Source organism: Sebastes fasciatus, chromosome 8, assembly GCF_043250625.1.
Source record: "Sebastes fasciatus isolate fSebFas1 chromosome 8, fSebFas1.pri, whole genome shotgun sequence".
NCBI lineage: Eukaryota > Metazoa > Chordata > Actinopteri > Perciformes > Sebastidae > Sebastes > Sebastes fasciatus.
The window spans coordinates 2353240-2375679 of NC_133802.1; the positions used below are offsets into that span (position 1 = coordinate 2353240).

At 44.1% G+C, this 22440-nt stretch overlaps 2 protein-coding genes and 1 long non-coding RNA gene across 3 annotated transcripts in view; 1 reads left to right on the top strand and 2 right to left on the bottom strand.

Annotated features, from left to right (window-relative positions):
- Positions 1–22440, bottom strand: part of LOC141771945 (uncharacterized) — a 251071-nt gene that overhangs the window by 172514 nt on the left and 56117 nt on the right. The window lies entirely within an intron of this gene.
- LOC141771947 (uncharacterized) overlaps positions 1–22440 on the bottom strand; it is a 313743-nt gene that overhangs the window by 68365 nt on the left and 222938 nt on the right. The window lies entirely within an intron of this gene.
- Positions 1–22440, top strand: part of klhdc8b (kelch domain containing 8B) — a 211998-nt gene that overhangs the window by 38779 nt on the left and 150779 nt on the right. Inside the window, exon 3 of the mRNA XM_074642491.1 lies at positions 10121–11504. Coding sequence (XP_074498592.1) covers positions 11114–11504 — 391 coding nt within the window. The 5' untranslated portion in view covers positions 10121–11113. The remainder of the gene's footprint in view (positions 1–10120; positions 11505–22440) is intronic.

The window sequence follows — 22440 nt, forward strand, 5'->3', positions numbered from 1 at the left end:
TCATTTTGGCAATTACCCATGAGCCTCGGCCACTGTTGCTATGGAGAAGAAGCCAGTCAGAATCTGTTGTTGAATTTGTGAATAAATCACAGAGCCGTGGTTGCAGATTTCCTGGTGCCCTGTGGCAATGAGACGCATGCATAACTCCAGAGACACACTACCAGAGACACACTACCAGAGACACTACCAGAGACACACACACTACCAGAGACACACACACTACCGGAGACACACTGCCAGAGACACACTACCAGAGACACACTACCAGAGACACACACACTACCAGAGACACACACACTACCAGAGACACACTACCAGAGACACTACCAGAGACGCACTACCAGAGACGCACACACTACCAGAGACACACTACCAGAGACACACTACCAGACACACTACCAGAGACGCACACACTACCAGAGACACACTACCAGAGACACACTACCAGACACACTACCAGAGACACACTACCAGACACACTACCAGAGACGCACTACCAGAGACGCACACACTACCAGAGACGCACACACTACCAGAGACGCACACACTACCAGAGACACACTACCAGACACACTACCAGAGACACTACCAGACACACTACCAGAGACGCACACACTACCAGAGACACACTACCAGACACACTACCAGAGACGCACACACTACCAGAGACACACTACCAGACACACTACCAGAGACACTACCAGACACACTACCAGACACACTACCAGAGACGCACTACCAGAGACGCACTACCAGACACACTACCAGAGACGCACTACCAGACACACTACCAGAGACGCACTACCAGACACACTACCAGAGACACACTACCAGACACACTACCAGACACACTACCAGAGACGCAGACACTACCAGAGACACACACACTACCAGAGACACACACACTACCAGAGACACACTACCAGAGACACACACACTACCGGAGACACACTACCAGAGACACACTACCAGAGACACACACACTACCGGAGACACACACACTACCAGAGACACACACACTACCGGAGACACACACACTACTAGAGACACACTACCAGACACACTACCAGAGACACACTACCAGAGACACACACACTACCAGAGACACACACACTACCGGAGACACACACACTACCAGAGACACACACACTACCGGAGACCCACACACTACTAGAGACACACTACCAGAGACACACTACTAGAGACACACTACCAGAGACACACTACCAGAGACACACTACTAGAGACACACTACTAGAGACACACTACCAGAGACACACTACTAGAGACACACTACTAGAGACACACTACCAGAGACACACTACTAGAGACACACTACCAGAGACACACTACCAGAGACACACTTGCTAAATTGCAAACTTTGCTAACCTGAGGGACATTTCGTGACATGGTGTCTTGCTACTCTTTCACTGTCCCTCTAGAAGAACTAAAGAAGCAGCTGTCGTCTGTCCAATAATTCAGTATTAATATACAAACCATGTTCTTTTGTTTCCTTTATTGATTTCAACCAGTTGAAATGAGATGTTGTAATTAATTGTGACATTTGTTAGTCAGTTCAGGAGCTCAGCTGCCGCTCCAGCATTCAGAGTTATTTCTGAATCCAGTTACTCTGTGATTGATATTCACATCGTCCACTAGGCAGTAGTTAAAGATTCACCTTGATACTCATTAGAATGGGAGGAAATGAAATCTGAGGACATGAGTGGGGTAACGATACCGATCAGACCACTGGGAGGATTGTTCACCAGCATTTAGATTTCAAGCAGTTATAAACCATCATTATGTCTCTGCACTCCTCCTCATCCTCACCTCCATCTTCATCCTCTATCACTGATGCTATTCTGTAAATGTTGGTGCCATAAACATCTGGTATTACTTACTTTACTTCAAGACAATAAAAGCACATTGTACACCAACATGAGCCAGTGCGATTTTTATTGCCACTGTCACAGATTGTGTCGAGGGACATTTACTTGTTTCAGAGTGTGATCACATTAACTCGTCGTTAAATCGTCTTCTTTAATATGTCGGCTACACATTAGCAAGACGGATCGCTCTCGCTCTGAGCCTCGATTCCCACGATGAGAATAAAAGCAAACGTACGCTGTTAACATTTTTCTCTACGGATTGAAGAGACTGCTGACATCACTGGAGACTGGAAACTGTCCTGATCGTTTTGATTGTGAGACACGAGGGACAGAACAAATATTTGGTTCTTGTTGGTTGAATTGCAAAGTTCACCAACGGAAGCATTTTGATGTCTGTTTTGTCTGAATAGCAGCCAGTTGCTTCTGCCTCAGTAAGTGTAATCCAGTTGGTTGATTGTTATTTAAATTAAATGGCAAAAGCACAGTCAACCAGTCTTAGTCCTCGGCTCCTGACCTGGTGGTTGTATTTTATGGAGAATATGGACAAGAATGGCTTGGCAGTTGACAAGGATTTTTTTTTTTATTTTTTTTTTTCCCCCATTTAAACCTGAAATTCTCCAATGACACCGCTGGCTCATGTAAATCATTTGTGTTTGGAAAGTGCAGCTCTTTATTGCTGCCATGTACTGATCGTTACTGAACACACCTGCACACTTGAGGGGTGCACCCCAAACTTTGTTACTGCTGTATGGTCGTGACCCCGTGGTAGATAGATCTGTCCTACAGTACTGGTAAGCTCCATTAGAATACTCTAGTACATTAGTTGTAGTGAGTGAAAGTGTATTTTCTGTACATTGTATGTTAAAATAGCTTTTAATTACTGCACAGAAAGCTGCTGTTCGGTGACTCTGTTGTAGAGCACACCACAATATCAGTGACTCTCCGTGGTGACTCTCCTTGGTGAATCTCCTTGGTGACTCTCCGTGGTGACTCTCCTTGGTGTCTCTCTGTGGTGAATCTCCGTGGTGACTGTCCGTGGTGACTTTCTTTGGTGAAAATCCGTGGTGAATCTCCGTGGTGAATCTCCGTGGTGAATCTCCGTGGTGAATCTCCTTGGTGAATCTCCTTGGTGAATCTCTGTGGTGAATCTCCTTGGTGAATCTCCGTGGTGAATCTCCTTGGTGAATCTCCGTGATGACTCTCCGTGGTGACTCTCCGTGGTGAATCTCTTTGGAGAATCTCCTCGGTGACTCTCCGTGGTGACTCTCCGTGGTGAATCTCCGTGGTGACTCTCCGTGGTGAATCTCTTTGGAGAATCTCCGTGGTGAATCTCCGTAGCGAATCTCCTTGGTGAATCTCCGTGGTGACTCTCTGTGGCGAATCTCTTTGGAGAATCTCCTTGGTGACTCTCCGTGGTGACTCTTCGTGGTGAGTCTCCGTGGTGACTCTCTGTGGTGAATCTCCTTGGTGACTCTCCTTGGTGTAGCCAGCTAGCTAACTGGCAGTTACACTATGGAGTACAGTACTAGGTAGGTACAGCTCTGCTACGGTGGAGCCATAGATAGAGAAGCCTGTAAACTCCTTTAAATCATGAATGATATTTATGTAAATGATCCGTCTGAGAAGCTACAGGGAGCTGCTCCTCATTGTAATACAAGCCAATTAAGCACAGCTGCTTCATATGTTGCTCACTGGTGATTATTGTGCATTAAGTAATCAGTCTCTTGCTGTATATTATCACTAAAATGTTAGCATTCACTCCAGTCTACACGTGGAGGAATGTGGTTCGAATAATCTTAACACTTAATTGATACCGGAGGTTGGCTGTCAGATCTGATCCCTGATTTCCCACAGACTCTGTGTGCTATTTTAATCTGGACTTATAATACTTAATATGAATCAGCAGCTGCAGCCGTCCCCATCATCATCAGCTTAATGACTTTGGTAGGCATATACTGAAAGTATCTCCAGGAGGGTTTTGGCAGTATGCCACTCATGGGACGGCTCCCGGCTGATGATTATATTTCCTATCTTAGTAGAGACCCTTGGGCCAACTTCTGCAAAGTCTCTCCCTTAAAGTTCTGCTCTATATGACAGCAGCCCGGTCTCAGGAGAACAGTTAAAGTCCTGTTTTGGCTCTCTGCTCAGAAGAGATTGAGGAGTGCCTGGTGTAGTCTACGTTAATGCCACTCTGTGGCAGTTGTAGACTCAGCTCAGCTTCCACATTAGTAAAGTTGTTCCGTACCCGAGTACACTTATGTTATTATTATTATGTTGAGATCAGCTGTTCTAGTGGCGGAGCATGGTAAAACACTTCATTCAAACTGGACAGAAACTAAATAAAACTCACCAATACTGTCTTGGTTTGTATTTCCAACAATCACCAAGTCTGGTTTGATCGTAATAAACTCTTATTTCACCGAGTTTGATGTGAAAATATGCTGACTATTCCCCCCCCCGTCACTCGTTCTTCGCAGACAGACCATTAAATCAGCTAAATAAAATAACAAACATCAGCCGACCCCATCGGTTACTATTGTTTATATTCTAATGAACCTCTCGCCGGCCTTCCTGCTGTATCATCCACTGCCGTGCAGTTCAGAGGATGAGATCGGCGCATGCTGCGCGCAGATACAGACATAGATATGAAACAGTTTTATATGTATACAGATGTGGATCACCGGTGGCGTTGAATAAAGCCTGACCTTTCACAACCACTCTCTGACTGATAACGTTACTCACGTTAAATAGCGGTCCACTTCCGTGTTTTGGTACAGTTGGCTTTCACACCTGATGCGAACCGTGCCCGAGTACACATGATCCGGGCCCGAGACCACTTGAAAAGGTGGACCCGGGTACGGATCGACGAACCGTGCCGTAGTACGGTATGGAGCGTTCACACTAATCCAACGAACTGGACTTTGGGGTCAAGTGTACTCGGATCCAGGCCCGGGTCCCTGATGTGAAAACACCCTTAGTCCTGTTACTTGAATGCTCTGAGCAGATGGTCAGCGTTCTTATGTTCTGATCACTTGTGCATCTCTAAATCCATTAGTCCATCTTCCACCCTCATTTCACACTCATATCCAAATACCCAGAATGCCCTACCTGTGGTCAGTGGTTGATAATGTGGCTGTCTGCTGTCTCAGGCTAATATTTAGACTTCACTGTTTGTTGCTATGGCCAGACGGGGGCCCCCACAGGGTATCGGTTACATCCATCAGCCTGTCTACAGCCCGTTGTCGTATTGTTAGTTTGCTCAACAGTGGGATGGTGCAGATGATGCTCCGTGCACACACCACTGACAGCGAAGCTGCACGAGGAAGAGTTAATCGTGCATTAAGTCGGTCGTTTCGTAAAACGGTTTCACTTTGATAGATTTGAACATTTACACATTTTCTAACTAAAATTGAACTTGAGGATCCCTAAAGAGTCGTACTGCTGTAAATGTTCCTGCTGGTTGGCTCACTGGTTGTCTCACTATATGAGGCTGACAGCATGTGCTGCTGGTCGGGACAGAGCACCCCAGGGAGTCTCGGTCATACTCACATCTGCCATGCAGGCACTAACACGGCACCATTCACAGCTGATTACCAGAGAGGATAACAGTGTGTAGCAGCTGAGCACTGGGAGAACGGGCTGTACTCTTTAGCCTACTGGTGTTATTATATAATGAAACGGCTTAATTAGATCCTCGAATCAAACACCTACAAAAGCTTCAACACAAGCATTTAATAATTCATCTGGGCCTTTAAGTTTTTGGATTAGCACCATGAATCACAGCATCAGGGAAGAGAGACAGAGAGACTGAGAGCGATCAGAGGGAGATGATATTCTTCCAGTAATGAACTGTGAACTAAATAAAAATACATTTGCATAATTCAGAGTTTGTCTGCTGATGTCTGTGGTAAACTGACTGGAAGAAATGGAGATCAACAGGAAGGACTGATGTCTCTTTTCTTCTCGGAGGTGTGAGGATGTGGGTGTACCGTTTATCATATGACGAGCTTCAGATGTTAAATTTAGCAGCGAGACTTAACCCGCATGTTGTACATCAAATGTTACCTCGCTGCCAGGAATACTTCTCCCTCTTATAACAGCATGTTTGTAACACAGCAGTTGGCTTGGGCTTGAACTGATGATAAATAATTGAAGAAGAACTAAAAACTCAGTTACCTTCGTAGTCGTCGCAGTGCTGATGCACAACAGAAACACTCATCACAGACAACAAGTGCTGGAAACATTATTCAAACAACTTCTGGAGATACAGACGCAACATAAACCATAATTATTAGCTACTTGTTGAGTGGGGCCTTCGGCTTTAACAGATCCGGAAAAGCATTGTTTAGTGCACATGTGGGACGATTGGAGCAATACATTATGTTGGAGCCATGTTTTCATTATATGAGTCTGCTCTGTCTCCACTTGAGGTAATTCCTTTTGGACAGTAGGGGGTTGGTGGAGTACGGCTGGATGAGTAATCACAGAGCAGGAGGAACTCTTATTAATAGATAGAAGCGCGTGTGGATCGCCATCAAAACTGTGGACGGACCTGATGGTGTAATTAACACTTTTTTTCCTTCTTTTTTTTACCTTTATTTATTCAGGGGGAGGTTCACTGAGAGCAATGCTCGGCGGCTGTGGCTCAGAGAGTAGAGCAGGTTGTCCAGGAAGGTTGGTGGTTCGATCCCCGGCTGTTCCGGGTCACATGTCGATGTGTCCTTGAGCAAGACACTTAACCCCAAATTGCTCCTGAAGGCATAGCCATCAGTGTGTGAATGAGTATTTAGATTAGATCCTGATGGGCAAAGTTGGCTCCTTAGCAGCCTCTGCCATCAGCGTATGAATGTATGTGTGAATGGGTGAATGCTGACATGTAGTGTAAAGAGCTTTGAGTGGTCAGGAGACTAGAAAAGCGCTTTTTAAATGCAAGTTCATTTACCATTTACCATTTATGTAGCTAGAGTAAGGATGCCATTAGCTTAGCTTAGCATAAAGACTAACTAGCCTGGCTAGTTGTGGTGTTACAGGGAGTCTTGTTGTCACTGTGTGGTTGCGTTAAGAATTCAGTCAGGAGGACGCTGGTCATCTAGAAACAGTTCCAGCATATAACTGGTATTGTTTTTACATTTCAGTTTGTGTCCAGATGAAACAGATGAGATACAGCATGTCCTCCTGCCTCCAGTCTGTAGATATTATGACTGCACACAAATAAAAAAAAATGGCTAATAATGAAGTACATGGAACCCCTGATGGTGCTGAAGGTGAATGGCTGCTCTGAGATCAGCAGTGCAGCTGTAGTGTGTTCCCTCAGCTCGTCATAAAGAATTATACTGGTTGGTCATCTTTCAATTGCCTTTATTTTTGCTCTTTTGCCACCGGGTTATACTGTATACACATTATATATACTGGTCATACCAGCCACTCCCACTGTGTGTGTTAGCAGCTCATGTTGAAACACAAAGCTGGAGTGTGCCAGCGGAACAGATCTTCTCGTACAAGTGTTCCAAGTCAAACTCACCGAACTCTTTTAACTACATAAACTTGTCGTTTCAACTTGAGGATGATGAGATTTGATCATTTGCATAATCAGCACCCCCCCCCCATTGCTATTTAAGACTACCTGTTGTGTTCCATCTGTTAGCAAATGTCATTCATAAAAATGCCACCAGTAAAAAGAACTCCACTCTTGTTGTTGGTGTCAGTAATCATATCAGGGACCTGAACCAATGTGAATACAGCAGAGGATCACCGTACTGTGAAATAAAGGTTTAACATTAAGTCAGATGCTTAAAACATATTTCTAAAGCAAAGTGATGCAAGTGATTTTTTTCTACTACAGATACCGACTAAAATCATTGTCATGCCTCTCAGAACATTTTCCATGACGATGGTGATGTAATGAACACAATATTCATTTTATTTTGTAATCTTTTCTCTATATTTCAAGGAGTACTCCACTAGGGATGTCCATAATTAACCGTTTAACCGACGTTAAGCATTTTAACCGATTAACACTAAATCGGTTAAAACGGTTAAAAGAAATGTTAATATTTAACTCAAAAGCTGAGCAGCTCAGAGGAGCGGCTCGTCTCTTTAAGGAGAAAAGCTGGTCCACCTTAACAGCCCACCTTAAGAGGCGGAGCCGGAGTAGCAGGATACAGGAAGTCGGCGCCGGTCTCTGGCTCGCTTGAGCGGAGTGGAGGAGTTGTAGTTTCATAGCATTTATTCACCGACAAATAAAGTGTCCACACACTGCTACACCTACGATCACAACTAGAACGCCACCAACAACCTCACACTCACCGCCAACACACACACACGGTCTGTTGGATACTCACTAAAGTTACTCAGACTACGTGTGCGGCGGCGAGCACGAAGCCTCCGGCAATACTAGAGCTACTAACGTAGCACAACTGTTTGTTGGGCACTCACTAAAGTTTTGCCGGACAGACACACAGCTGACAACCTGCTAAACTAAACTAAATGTGCGGTGGGGCCTTTATGGGAAAGTGGCTGCATGTCCGCGACACTACACGCAGCATACGCAGAAATACGCTGCAATTTTACAATAATATTTTAGGGAAATACCACCCACCCCTGTCAGCTAGTTTGATGATCCTGAGCTTCTCAGGATTTTTCTGAAATCCATTCTTTCTAGACACACAAGGAGGTTCAAACATCCATTCATATGCAAATACATCCACACAGTATGCAGGTACGGCCACAGCTTTAAGCTCTCTGCTGTCTTCCTCATTGCTCTTTCCCTCTCGCTGGTTAAAGGTCAGCGTGTCCACAGGGCTAAGGCCACTAATTGGGACTAGGAAGAAGACATAATTAATTATGAATATTATACTGTATATATGGTGTGAACTGGAAGATGATGACGGTCGAGGACAAACTGAGATTACATTGTGTTGCTTTTTTTCGCTCCCTCCACCTGCTAAATGTCATCGCTTTCTCTGTCAATCCTCCGGTCACAGTGTGCTCGCCTCCTGCTGTGTCAATGCCACACGCACACACACGCACGCACACACACGCACGCACACGCGCGCGTGCACACACATGCACAGCCAGCCATGTCATTGCTGTCAACCAGGCAGTAACCTCCAGGTCTGAGAAGTGACGCCAAAGCTGAAGTGTCTTAAACCTTCATTCTCTCTACCAGCCAGCTAGGGATATCACGAGAACCGATCCTTCTGTACCAAGTCGATGCTCAAATTCTAAAAACGTGACGGTACTCTTTTTCTACAGTACCGAAGGTACCGTACGATGCCTGTAATGATCATTGGTAGGGATGTGACAGTGAGGAAAATGTTCCCACCGGTTAATAAACTTGTGACAACACCGGTGTCACAAGTTACACCGGATTACACTGGATATTTTACAAGAAAGATGACGGTCAACATGTGCAGAGCGCTGACTCTGATCTTTACCGTCGGGTGGCGGTGTGTCTGGCCTCTCCGGTAGAGCTTTTGCTGCGGGGCTCCGCTGCGGGGGTCTACCTGGCGCCGCTGTCCCGTGCACACCGGCTGTGACGGCTCCATCCACCTCGAGGCGATTACCTCATTAACGTTATGGTTCCCTTATAGCGTTGGGATTAAACGTGAAATATTGCCAAATAGGTGCGTTTGCTTTTCGCTTCCACAATAAATCCTCTTCCCCCTTCTCCTGCTCCTACTACTCTGAGCTGATGGAGCAGATGCATTCATGGTCAGTATGTAGTGTCCGTCGTCTGACTATCGGTTGATAACATGCCGCTGATACGCCAAAATGAACAAAAAGGGTCAATTATTTTTATTCATTACTTAAAGGCTACATGCCTCTGTTTTTTGTAATGTTCAAATGTTTTTAATAAAAGAGTGATGTTGAATTACATGGGATATATTGTTGTTTTTTTACTGTGGTATCGAATTGGGTATCGAGAATCGTAGAAATTCACTGGTATTGGTATCGACTACTAGATTTCTGGTATCGTGACATCCTTAGTGTGTAGTGAGTGACACATTTTGGAGGAAATATTTGTGAGTTGAAGGATGTATACAGTATAATGTAATATAAGTGCACATTCCTCGTGGATGACTGTGTGATGAGAACGCCGTAGGTCCTCTGTTTGTTCAGCACATAATCAGGATGTTATTTTTCTTCTTTCATTTAAAATTGTAAGATTGTTACTCCAGTTCCTTGTCTGATCCGGTGTCGTCTTCTCTTCCAGGTTTGGCGCCGCCGAGGTACCCTCATCCTCTCCAAAGCCACCAGGAAGCTGCGAAGCACGCAGTTCATCAGGCCCTGTGCCTGACGGCGAGGCATAGAACGGCGCTCAGGGATTTGGAGTCCTTGTTTAATTAAGGGAAGAAAATCTTTCTTAAAATGCAAGAAAGTCTTGCAGTCATTGCACTCCCGTAGAGATCCATTTGAAGACTTTGATTCGTTTATTAAAGGTTCTTTCACTGTAGGCTCTATCACCAGGGTGCAGCTGAAGGGGACTGGTAGCCCTGAATCATTTCCTTTTGTTTGAAGGTATAAAACTCTCTGCCATAAAGGCTTTCTGTTGGATTATCAGGGCGCTAGTGAAGGTCAGTGTTCCTCAACTCTCTCTTCCCGGAGCTTTGATCCAGTGCCATCTCCCCACTTATTCATTTTTCTCTTTTTCAACTCCTCCTCTCTTGACTTTGAGGTTTTGGTCGGATTAAGTATTAAGCTCGAGGACACCCTCTTCAAGCATCTTTTTTTCCCCCAGGAATATACTCAAGCAAAAACTTTAACCAAAATAACCTCCCGGCAGGATGCAGTGAAGGAGAGAGGAGGGCCGGAGTAGAGGGGGATTGAAGGGCAGATGGCTTCACTGCTCAAAAAATACCAACAGCCGGATGAATAAAACATTTGAATAGAGAGGGAGTCGTGACATCTGGCTGAGGAGGGAGTAAGACTCTCTGCTCATTCCCTCTCTCTCTCTCTCTTTTTCTTTATTCTGACCACTCTTTCTCTCACTAGCATCCCTTTCCTTCTATCCTTCTTTCACTTTCCCGTGTCTCTCTCCCTCTGTGGACACAGGCGTTCAGGCGGTCCGTCAAACAGACAGAAACAAGCTTGTGCCTCTGCTCTCGCTCAGTTGGTCCACCTTTGTGAGCCCCCTCACTCCACCTCTCCCTCTACTGCTCCTCCTCTTCTTCCTCCCCGGCGTGGTGTGTGATGGTGTGTCCCCTCCTCTCTGTCCTGGAGACATGCCTGTGCAGGAGATGGCGGTGAGTCCTGTCAAGTCCTTGTACTGGGAGCAGTTCCCCCCCATGTCGCAGCGCCGCGTCTACTGCACTCCCGTCTACCACGAAGGCCTGCTCTACGTGCTGGGGGGCTGCAGCGAGACCGGCACGCCCCTGGACAGCGTCGAGGTCCTGGACGTAGAGAGCCAGACGTGGAGCCAACTGCCGCCGCTGCCCACCGCGCGGGCGGGGGCCTCGGCCGTGGCGTTGGGGGTGCAGGTGATGGTGCTCGGGGGCATGAACCAACAACAGACCCCGCTGGCCTCCGTGGAGATGTACCACCCCGATGAGGGCAAATGGGAGACGAGGGCCGGCCTGGGTCAGCCGTCCATGGGAGCCACCGCTGTGGAGAAAGGTAAGAAAGTGGAATGTGTGTGTGTGACTCTGCTTTAAATCCCAAATGTGCGAGTCCTAAGGGTGAGGACGCACATTAACACTGTTGAGCTGGTTAGATTTGGGCGTCTGCGTGTGAACAGTGTGAGCTGCTGCTGCTTACCGTTCATGTTTGCTTTGGTACAAGAACATGTGACAGGTTTGTGTCTACCACCAGTACTCCAGTCGTCACCAGTCTTTCAGTGTATTTACTCAGTCATCAGGTTTATGCTGCTTCCTGACTGTGCATGACGGTGGAATCAGTCTTTCAGCTTCAGTCTTTCAGGCTTAAACAGCTGCAGATGTTCAGTAGTAGTAACGGGTGTCAATTGTTATTCTCGCATTGACGGAATGAAATTGTAAAAAGACAACGACTGACCATTTTCTAAACCCTCCCCCAAACATCAATGTTCATCATAGCTAAGCAATTGTGAAAAGGCAGGTCTGTCGAGCTTTGGGTTTCTCTCCATGTGGAACCGGTGCACCACGTGGAGTTGCAGTAAGACTTAAAGGTTTGGAGAATGGTGTCTTATATTTGTGTGTCTGTCTGCACACAACATAAGCCACTAAAATTAGCATGCCTGGCTATCTAGTTACCTAGAGTACCACCCTGGCATTACTCCCAAGGCTAGAAGTTAGCATATCATTAGCTAACAACGTCTTTATTTGGGGGTATAAAAAGCTCCACTGAGGACCAGTTTAAGGTGAGGCTAACTAACAGCTAACAGCTCTGATCTGCTCTTGTTTGGTGAAGTACTCAAGTTAACTTTGACAAACTGGGTTTGTACTCAACCTTGAATCCTTTTGTCATGTGAAGCATAAATCGAACCGTTGGCTTGTTGGTCCATTTATAGTGAACATCTGAATGCTGCTCTGTTAGAAAGAAATAATAGTCTGATCTTACATTTTTATGCCTCCATGCAGGCGACACCGTGGCCGAAGGCGTTATGTTTTTGGGTTGTCCGTCCGTCCGTCCGTCTGTAAGTACGTACGTTCATCCAGAGACCATTCTTTGGAACGCAATATCTCATGAACACCTGGAGGGAACCTCATTACATCTGGCACAAACGTCCACTTGGACTCAAGGATGAACTGATTACAGTTTGATGGTCAAAGGTCAAAGGTCACTGTGACCTCACAAAACACATTGTCGGCCATAACTGAAGAATTCATATGTTAATTAAAGCTGCAAGCAGCGATGAACGGGCCCTCGCACCTTGTCGCACGACGGGGGTACTGGTGGGACGCCGACTGATGCGGCCAAGCACAATGAAACAAGAACTGATGCCTGCATCAAAATGGCCGCCACGGTCAGGTCGTTAAGTGAAAACTCACCATTTGAATAACTTTTCATCCTGAAGGTCTTAAGATGGTCCTGACCAAATTTGAAGTTGATTTGATTAAATCTGAAGGAGGAGTTCGTTATAGTACATGACCTATAAAACGCAAAAAATGGCTGACTTTCTGTTGAGTTTTGGGCATACTTCCAAGAGGCTTTTTAGTGCGTCTCCACATGTTACACGTGTCTGCCAAATTTCATATATGTAGGTGAAACCGGAGCGAGGGGCTCAATTTTTCCAACTTTCTAGGGGTTTCATTTTGCAACAGTTTCAAGATAACAACATTTTTCAACGGGTCTGAAAAGTGTGCCAAGTTTAACAACTTTTTGAGCATGTTAAGGCCCTCAAAAATTAATTTTCTTTCTTAATCCTTCGTAATCCTTACAGTTTCAATAGGGTCCTCGCGGCCCAACGTTGTCGGTGCTCGGGCCCTAATTATGTAAATATAACACAAATGTCTAACAGGATAAAATGATGAAGTGATGACATTTTGGACAGACATGGATGTAAACTGACACTCGACCGATTAGAGGAGGAATACAACTACAGGGTGGTAATTATTGCTTCTTATAATATGGAACAATGATACGAGGGCTAACGATGCTGCTCTTTTATCTTCACGTCTTCCACATATCATCAACTGGTGAGGAAGCTAACATCTTAGCTTGGGACATGTAGCTTTACCCTCGGTCTTTGTTGCATCATTCGTGGCACTGAATGCATGTAGCCATCAAATACATATTTAAGTTTTCAATCTACTCATTAAAAGTAATTTGCTAGCTACAGTTGATAAAATGAGTAACGAAGACAGACAGAGAAGCTGTTTTTTTCTGCCTCTAGAAGCCATTATGGAGAAGAATGGATGAAGGGTTAATGAAATGAAATAGAGTTAAATCCTCTCTCCACTACCTGGGATGGTAGTGCCTTCATAACATATTTCATCATATTCTTTATTTCAGCCTAAATAACTGATTTGTCATGGATGACTGGTAGATTGTTGGTGTTTGTGAGTCAAGAGGAGCTCTAATGTGAGTTTAGTTATCCTCATACACGTTGCATGTATGCAGTCTTTGTTTGGCAGGTTTACGTGATTGCAGTGCTTAGAGAGGATTTCTGCTCTGATATTCTAAATCTAGGCCTTCACCCCGTCAATTACTGCCAAAAACTTCATGCAGGCTCATTAACAACTGATTATGTAGCTGCTTTGACATCTTCATGAGACTTTGAAAGAACAACAGCAACAACAAACTCCTTCCTCTGAAGTGGTGAAGTTAACTAATTAGCTGTTGGTTTTGGGAGAACCCCCCCCCCCCCCCCGACCCCCCAGCCGTTCGGTGATGGTGAAGCTGCTATAGTGTCTCTCAGAGGAGAGAGGGAGCTGAGTGATGGAGAGATCGATGGCTACGCACACAAACCATGAAGCTGCTGCTTCATTTGGGCTCAGGTTTCACAGTGAAGCAATCGCTGGATTCTGATGATGTAGATGCAGGGTCTGAAATTAGCACCCGCCACACGCCAAATGCGGGTAACTTGTTGGCATTGGCGGGTGAAATCATCAGGACACCCACCACTTTGGCATGCAGGGAAAACACTAGAGATGGGAATAGAGAACCATAGTTGTCCGCTTTCTTGGCATCTCATGCCTCCGTGACCATCGATTCCTCGTATTGATGCTCCCACAGTTACTCATGCACAATGACGCGTACGCACGCTGGATCATGTTTCAGTTTGTTTCGTACCAGAGCCACAGCAGAGAGAAAAAAAGTGCTTAACAGTGTAGCGCTACTAAACTCGAGGGGGTGCACCCTATTTTAACCTGATAATGTGACACTGAAAACAATAAACCTGTGTTTAAATCAACAGAAGGAGTGTTAGTAACGTTAGCTGTTAGCAGCCGTTAGCAGCACGGTCCTGATTGGATAAATAGCGGTGCTACTAACATTAACGGAGGTGCCATTGAGTTATTATTATGAGACGTTCAAAGTCTGCTCAGTAAAATGACCATTGGGTGAAGGTAAATACAACGTTATCATGATGTGTTCAAATGTAATCTCGTAAAATTAAGTTTTTGGTGAGAAACTTGAATAAATCCAGTTGTTTGAAGGAGATGTTTTCACATCAATATAAAATAGATATTAGAGAGAGAATTGTGACCTGTTTAACTTCATAAAGACTTAACAAGATTTTTTTTAATCAAAGCAAATATTTAAATAATCATAATCGTTTGAATTGTGTGTATTTATGCAAATAACCACTATAGAGAAGTACAGTACAGTACTGTGTACACTACCCTCCCTCCACGGTGTAATTCAAACACTGTAATTTACAGCGTATATAATGTTTTTTGTGTAAAATATATCAAACATTGAATGACTTCAGATCTAAAATCTTATTCCTTAGCTTAGCACATGGATTTCAAAAGTGGCAGATAAAATTTCTGAGTGGCAGACAAAAAAAAATACTTGTCTGTCACAGTGGCAGGAAGTGAAAAAAGTTAATTTCAGACCCTGTGTCGATGGTCAATCTGTTGTATGTGTGTGTTTGTACAAGTCTACTGTGGTATCTGTGTGTGTGTGTGTGTGTGAGTACTACCTCACGTGCTTCAGCCGAATGTCAAACATAGCTTGTGTAGAAGAGCCGGTCGTCACGCGGTCCTCCTCCGCTGAATAAACATCCAGGACGTAAGGCTAGTCCTCCAGGCGTGTGCAGCCTGTCTGAGGCTGTGTACTCGCACAGAGGAGAGGAGAGTCGTGAGGAAGAGAGAAGAGAGAAGAGTGGGACCAAGGAAACAAGAAAATGAAGCAATAACAGGCCATAATAGGGGAAAAGATCTACAGCATATACTGTATGTACATAGCCAGATATGACACTGATAGAAGACTGAGAGCTGATGATGAACAGAAGTCAGATACCGTGTTGAAATGGTTCTTGGCTGCAGTTTCCTGTGTTTACATGTCGGGCTGCAGGCTGTTGAGTGCTGACTTGATAAACTGAGGAGTCAATATGACCTTTAAAGGTAATAGAGACTAAGTGAGGGGATATTTCTCTCATATGCATTTTTGTACTGTATTTCATACACAAGGTAAAACAAAACAGACGTTGCTGTTGAGTGTAACGCAGGTCAGTTCCAGTATTTATGGGATGTTGTTTTCAGTCCACATCAAGCATTACATGTTGGATTAAATGGGTTTTATGTAATTACAGTCAAGGTATTAAACTACAAAGCTGTAAAACTCAAGGAAATTTAAAAAAAGACAACAATGGATTCACATTTCTCAGACAACAACTGTCCAATCAGCGCTTAGCAACCGTTACTATGAACTTATCCGCTGTAACGTAAGCTACAAACTTTGGCACTTCTCGCTAACTCGCCCACTGCTGACAGGCACAGGTTCACTATATCCCAGGTCAGGCTAATGGTAGTGGTTCTGTACAGCAACCCGAAACAAACTCAAAGACCTTTTCTCTTATAGCAATAAAAGTGAAATATGATATATAATGTTTTACTAGCATCTACTGTGGGACATACATAGGGTTATAGTAGAACAAATGAAGTCTGATCCTACATGTTTTCTCATTCTGCTGTCCTATAGTAGGCTACCCTGCTGCTCCTTTATGTCTTCTACAAACACTTCACCTGGTGAGAATGCGGTCTCAGTCTTTTACCATAATATCATGTATAGTGATGCTCATTTTGAAAAATGTTCTTAACCGGTAACCGACCCTCGTTAACCGATTATTAGCCGTTAACCGACAAGATTTGTGCCTCACGCCAGCTGCAGGAGCACAACAGACAACTGAGGACCCAGTTCACCGTCCGGGAGCGTTAACTTAGCAGCTACGATGCTGCGTGTAGTGTCGCCGACATGCAGCCACTTTCCCAGTAAAAGTCTCCACCACACATTTAGTTTAGTTTAGCAGGTTGTCAGCTGTGTGTCTGCCCGGCGTAACGATACTCTGTCTGCCTGGATTAACGATAGCGATTTACCAATAAGCAGTGTGTGTATTTGTGCTACGTTAGCAGCTCTAGCATTGCCGGAGGCTTCTTCCTCGCCGCCGCCGCACACATACAGTCTGTCAGCGTTACGTAACTTTAACGAGTGTCCGTGTGTGTGTGTGTTGGCGGTGAGTGTGAGGTTGTTGGTGGCGTTGTAGCTGTGAATGTAAGTGTAGCAGTGTGTGTACACTTTATTTGTTGGTGAATAAATGCTACGAAACTACAACTCCTCCAACTTCCTGTATCCTGCAACTCCGGCTCCGCCTCTTAAGGTGGGCTGTTAAGGTGGACCAGCTTTTCTCCCTAAAGAGTCGAGCCACTCCTCTGAGTCGGACCCATTGCTCCACAGAAAAATCGTGATGGTAAATTTTCCCCGTTATCACCGTAAACACAAAGCTTGAGAGGAGTAGCAACAGTATGTCATGGGCAAGGGTCGGCAACCTTTACTATCAAAAGAGCCATTTTATGCAAAAAAAAATAAAATCTGTCTGAAGCCGCATAACATCTGATCATTGTGATGAAGGTAACACAGTTTATAGTCTAAGTATATAGTATATAAGTCTAATGCAGTGAGGGCCAAAGAGCAAATGTACTACGGAGTATTAGGGCCACATTGAGGGAAAAAACATCTGAGATTTCCAGAATAAAGTCATAAGTTTACGAGAAAAAAGTCGTAAAATTACGAGAATAAAGTTATAACTTTACGAGAAAAAAATTAATATTCATAATATTATGACTTTTTTTCTCGTAATATTATGACTTTATTCTTGAAATCTCAGATAATTTTTTTCCCCTTAATGTGACCCTAATGCTAAATGTACAGTTATTCATTTCCATTTTTAAAAATCCACAGGGAGCCACTGGAGAGGGGCTAAAGAGCCACATGTGGCTCTGGAGCCGCAGGTTGCAGACCCCTGGTCATGGGGATGGGACTCAGTGAAGGCTGTTTATGTGTAGTATATATTAGTGGTATATAATAGTATATATTTACCAAACAAAGCAGTGTTTTTTGTGAACAGTGCAGTCGGCGGTGCGTTGTAGTTCTAGTGAGCGTGGAGACGGGACTAGATACTAATGCAGCAGAAGAGTTGTGCTCTGAAGCCCTGCAGTCAGAACACTTCCCTACGTGGATGCTGTCACACTGGTTAAAGACAAACTCCCATTAAAGTAGAGCTCATGTGCTCATGTTTTCATGTTGGGTGAAGAGATACACCAGAGTGTGTTTGTCCTCTTAGCGCCTCTAGTGTGAACAGGGACATATAAATACACACGAGACACCTCGTACTATTCAAATCATTTGTTTCATCCTCACTTTTTCCAGTTGAAGAAGAGATGTGGTGTAGTTGATAATCACCAGCAGCAGTAAACACCACAGTAGCCGGTGTTAGTCGATGAGGATTACGTCTGCTGTTAAAATGTGTGTCACCCAACAGGAAAACTCTGCAGCATTGTTATTGTGGAAACAGAACAATTGTTCATGTTATGTTATTTTCTGATGCCTCCTGACATCTGTGTGACAAATGACCACGATATGACCACTGTGTGTGGTGTGTTTATGTGTGTGTATTTGTGCACATGTGGCACCTTGATTGCAGTATACTGCTTGATAGTTATTGGCCACCATTAGCTGTTAAAATAGTGTAAATACAAGAGAACCTGGACAAGACAATACTTAGATCACACTATACTTCCCTGTAATCTATGTAGTGTTACAGTTACCATGCCTGGCTAAGCTCCGGGATCTGGACCAGAACCTTTGAGAAACCATTATCCAGAACCCAGTCTACAGCGACATGTAAGAAAGTTTGCCTGCAGCTGAATGAGGTGAAGGTGCTACAGTTGTAGCTGCCTGAGGGATCCAGAGTTTAAATGAGATTGGGTGTGAGGGTGATGGAGGAGCAGAACAGCGATGAGGCTGGTTGGACACGACGTGAAAAAAGTGGCTTTCAAACCCCGTTGCTTCATTTAAATAATAATAAAAAACCTAAGGCTACTCAGGTTGTGACATGCAAAGTACTGAATTTAAACTGAGGATATAGAGGTGACAGTGGGGATGTACCAAAGAGAAGATGTGATGTGTATACTTTCACTGACAAGGAAGCACTTACTGTATGTTAGTTGCACGTTGACGTCAATACTAAACGCATCAGCCGGCAACTGCACCTACAAAATCTGTAAAAGTAGATGGTTTGTTTTTCTTACGTGTTTATTTGATTCTAAATAGATTAACATACTAATAAGTTATGTAACATTACATCAATTTTTATCTTTTTGATCTGAAACAAATAAAGGAAAGATCCCCCCTTGGATGCTCTTCTACTATTAGATATCGATCCATGACATGTTATACAGGCATGCATGGTCAAACATTCATGAACTGTAACCACATTTGTGATCCTTTTCATTTCCTGTAGCATCACATCTTATTTGGTTCATGATCTGCAAACTAATGACCTCCCATCAGCTTCAGCTACACTTTGTGTTTAGTGCTAATTAGCAAATGCTAGCATGCTAACATGCTAAACTAAGATGGTGAACATTGTGAACATTATATCTGCTAAACATCAGCATTTTAACATTGTCACTGAGAGCAAGTGAGCATTCTGACTTTGTCATCCTCAGGCAGGCTCACAGAGCTAGTGTGGCTGTAGTGTACCCTTTGACCCCCCTGATAGCAGGATGTTACGCTTTGAGTGTTGTTAACTTTGAATGAATGAGAACTAACAGGTAGAACTTTCAACTCAATCTGAATGCAACCTCCGTAGCCCTCATCCTGAACCCTGCAGTACTAGTCACGTGTTTCCATGTCTTGGTGGTGCCTCCGTTAGTTTAGTTGTTGAAGTTAACGGGCGACGCCTCTGACTACTTATCGTAGTAAAAGGCATTTTACAAAGTTAGTCAACAGCTTCACCTTCATCCAGAGTTTTTGTCATCTGCAGCGTAGGATTGAAGATGTTTCAACACATTAGACCAGTGGTTCTCAAACTGTGGTACGTGGTACGCGAGCTCTCTGTATGTGGAGGAATCTCTGAAATATTAAAAATAATAATAATAACAAATAGGGCCGACCCATAAATCATATTTTCATCGTTATCATATGAATATGCGTGATGTACACATCGTAAAAGGCTGTCTGGAACACGATGAATAAGAAAAATCATTATATTAAGGGATGGTTAACGCTGCATCTTCTCCTCTGCTGCAGTCGGAGCTCTCCACTCACATCAACACACAGTCAGTCAGTCTGTTAACAGCTGATCAGAGAGGCCGCGGTGGAGACAGATACAACTACTCATTACTATAAGTTCAATAAAACTTTGCAAGTGTAAAGCCAAGACACGTTATCATTCCACCTGTTCAACAAGTATAAACACGATGAAGCGGTTAAACATGTAGGAAAGCGACGTTTCAATCTGCTCTGTCTGCTGTCTCTCATCCACCGCCGCTTTAGACAGGCACAGCGCGTTAGCTCGGCGGCTAACAGCCAACAGTAAACACGTGTAAGTTATTTAGTTGAGTTGTGAATGACTTTAGTTCCCTCTAATGAGCAGTGATCCAGTGTTCAGTGTCCGGGGAGTTTATTGTGAAGGAACGGAAGGTGTGAAGCGGTGATGCGCTGCAGAGTGAGCCTCCGTGTTATTAATTTATTATCTTCATAAAGTATCGGAGCAGCGTAACCCTCGGCTACACAAGACTGAAACTAAAGCTGGCAGTAGGCTGTGTAGTCTCACTATTTAGGCTAGTTTGTCACATATCTTACTTGTACACTCATCAGCTGGCTGAAACCAAACAGCCCCTCTGCCCTCTATCAGCCCTAATGTTACCTGCAGCAGAGGGAGGAGGACAGAGGACAGAGGACAGGAGGACAGGAGGATAGAGGGAGGAGGACAGAGGGAGGAGGACAGAGGACAGGAGGACAGAGGACAGGAGGACAGGAGGAAGGACTGATACTGACTGATGTCTGTGTTCTCCAGTCTTTATAAACTTCACTTAGTATTTTCATGTCAGGAATATGATTTATTTTATGAACATAGATTTGTTTCCAGTGAGATATTAAGGAGTTGATATGGTGACTTTGCTGTTATAAACGTTACTGTTGCTGCTCTAGAAACAACATTTAGCCTAGTTATATTTTAAATACAGTATATGTATATGTCTAATATGCACACTTCAATATTTGTTTATTTATCGCAAGTCATATCGTCATCGCAATATTGAACAGTGTTATCGGACATTGCAGATGTTCCTCATATGGTGCAGGCCTAGTGTGAGAGGCTGCCCATGCGTAGTATGAGAGTTGTGTGGAAGAGTTTAAGTGCCAGTTTTAGTGCTACCTCTTTGTACAGCGTGGCTGTGGCTGACAAAAGTCAACAATAAGTAATATTCTTATTAGGAATAAATTTGCCTCCTGCGTGAACTGTGCTTTGCTGAATAGGGTAGGCCTACGCTACCGTATTTTAACATCGGTCATAATGGTGGTACTTGGAGAGACAAATATTTTCTGAGGTGGTACTTGGTGAAAAAAGTTTGAGAACCACTGCATTAGACAGTTTGGTGTGGTGATTATCGGTTCAGCACTGTAACGCTGGGTTAACAGGAGACTTATTAGAGATTTACTGTAGAACAGCTCTGCTACTTACGCTTCGTTTCTTATCGTTGGAGAGGACATCAGAGATGAAGCTCCTCGGCTAGATCCTAACCAGAGACATGACATGTGCTCCGGACCACTGATCCAGCAGGACGCCCCCACTCTGAGCGCCTATAGTGTTGACATCCTCCCACCGTCCTGTCAAGCTGTCAGGACTAGATGTGTGTAGGAAGACACACAGTGTTTACTGTGCCGTGAGCCTGGGATCATCTTTATATCCACTTTAAATGGCAGAATGATCTTTTAATGTATATAGCATTATTGAGATTGTAATAGACTTAATCAAATTATTGAATCAAATTATAATTAAGTTAATTGAAAGAATTTGACCTAACCCCGAGAAAAAGATGCAGACTAGGAATGACTGTAAATCCCTTCTGATATGTTGATCAGTTGGTACGTGCATGTAGATGATGTGGGGATAACGTGTCCTCTCTCTGGGCTCAAGTTGCTGCCGTCCTCGCTGACATATTGAAGAGTTAATTAACCTGTCAGTCCACTGAATGATGAATCAACCATTGTTTTGTTAGCAGGATTAATGGCAGCACATGAACATCTGGTGTTACTGTAGCTCGGCAGCGATGATGTTTCTGGCCTGTTGTTTTTCTCTTCTTTGCATAAAAAGGGTTAGAAATGTATAAGCTCTTATATACTGTTATAATATATACAGTGTGTGTATGTGTGTGTGTGTGTTCAGTGTGTGTGTTCAGTGTGTGTACAGTGTGTGTAATGAGCATGTGTTGGGACGTGCTTTCAGCCAACGTTCACACATTGTGCTCTGGGATGAACCTGTGTGTGTCTTTCAGATGGTGGTCTGATGATTGACTTGTCTCCCCTCCTCTCCTCTCCTCTTTTATCTCTCTCTCTCTCTCTTTCTCTCTCTCTTTCAGAGTAGACTGATGAGGCATCATTGCTGTTTCTTGGCAACAAGTGT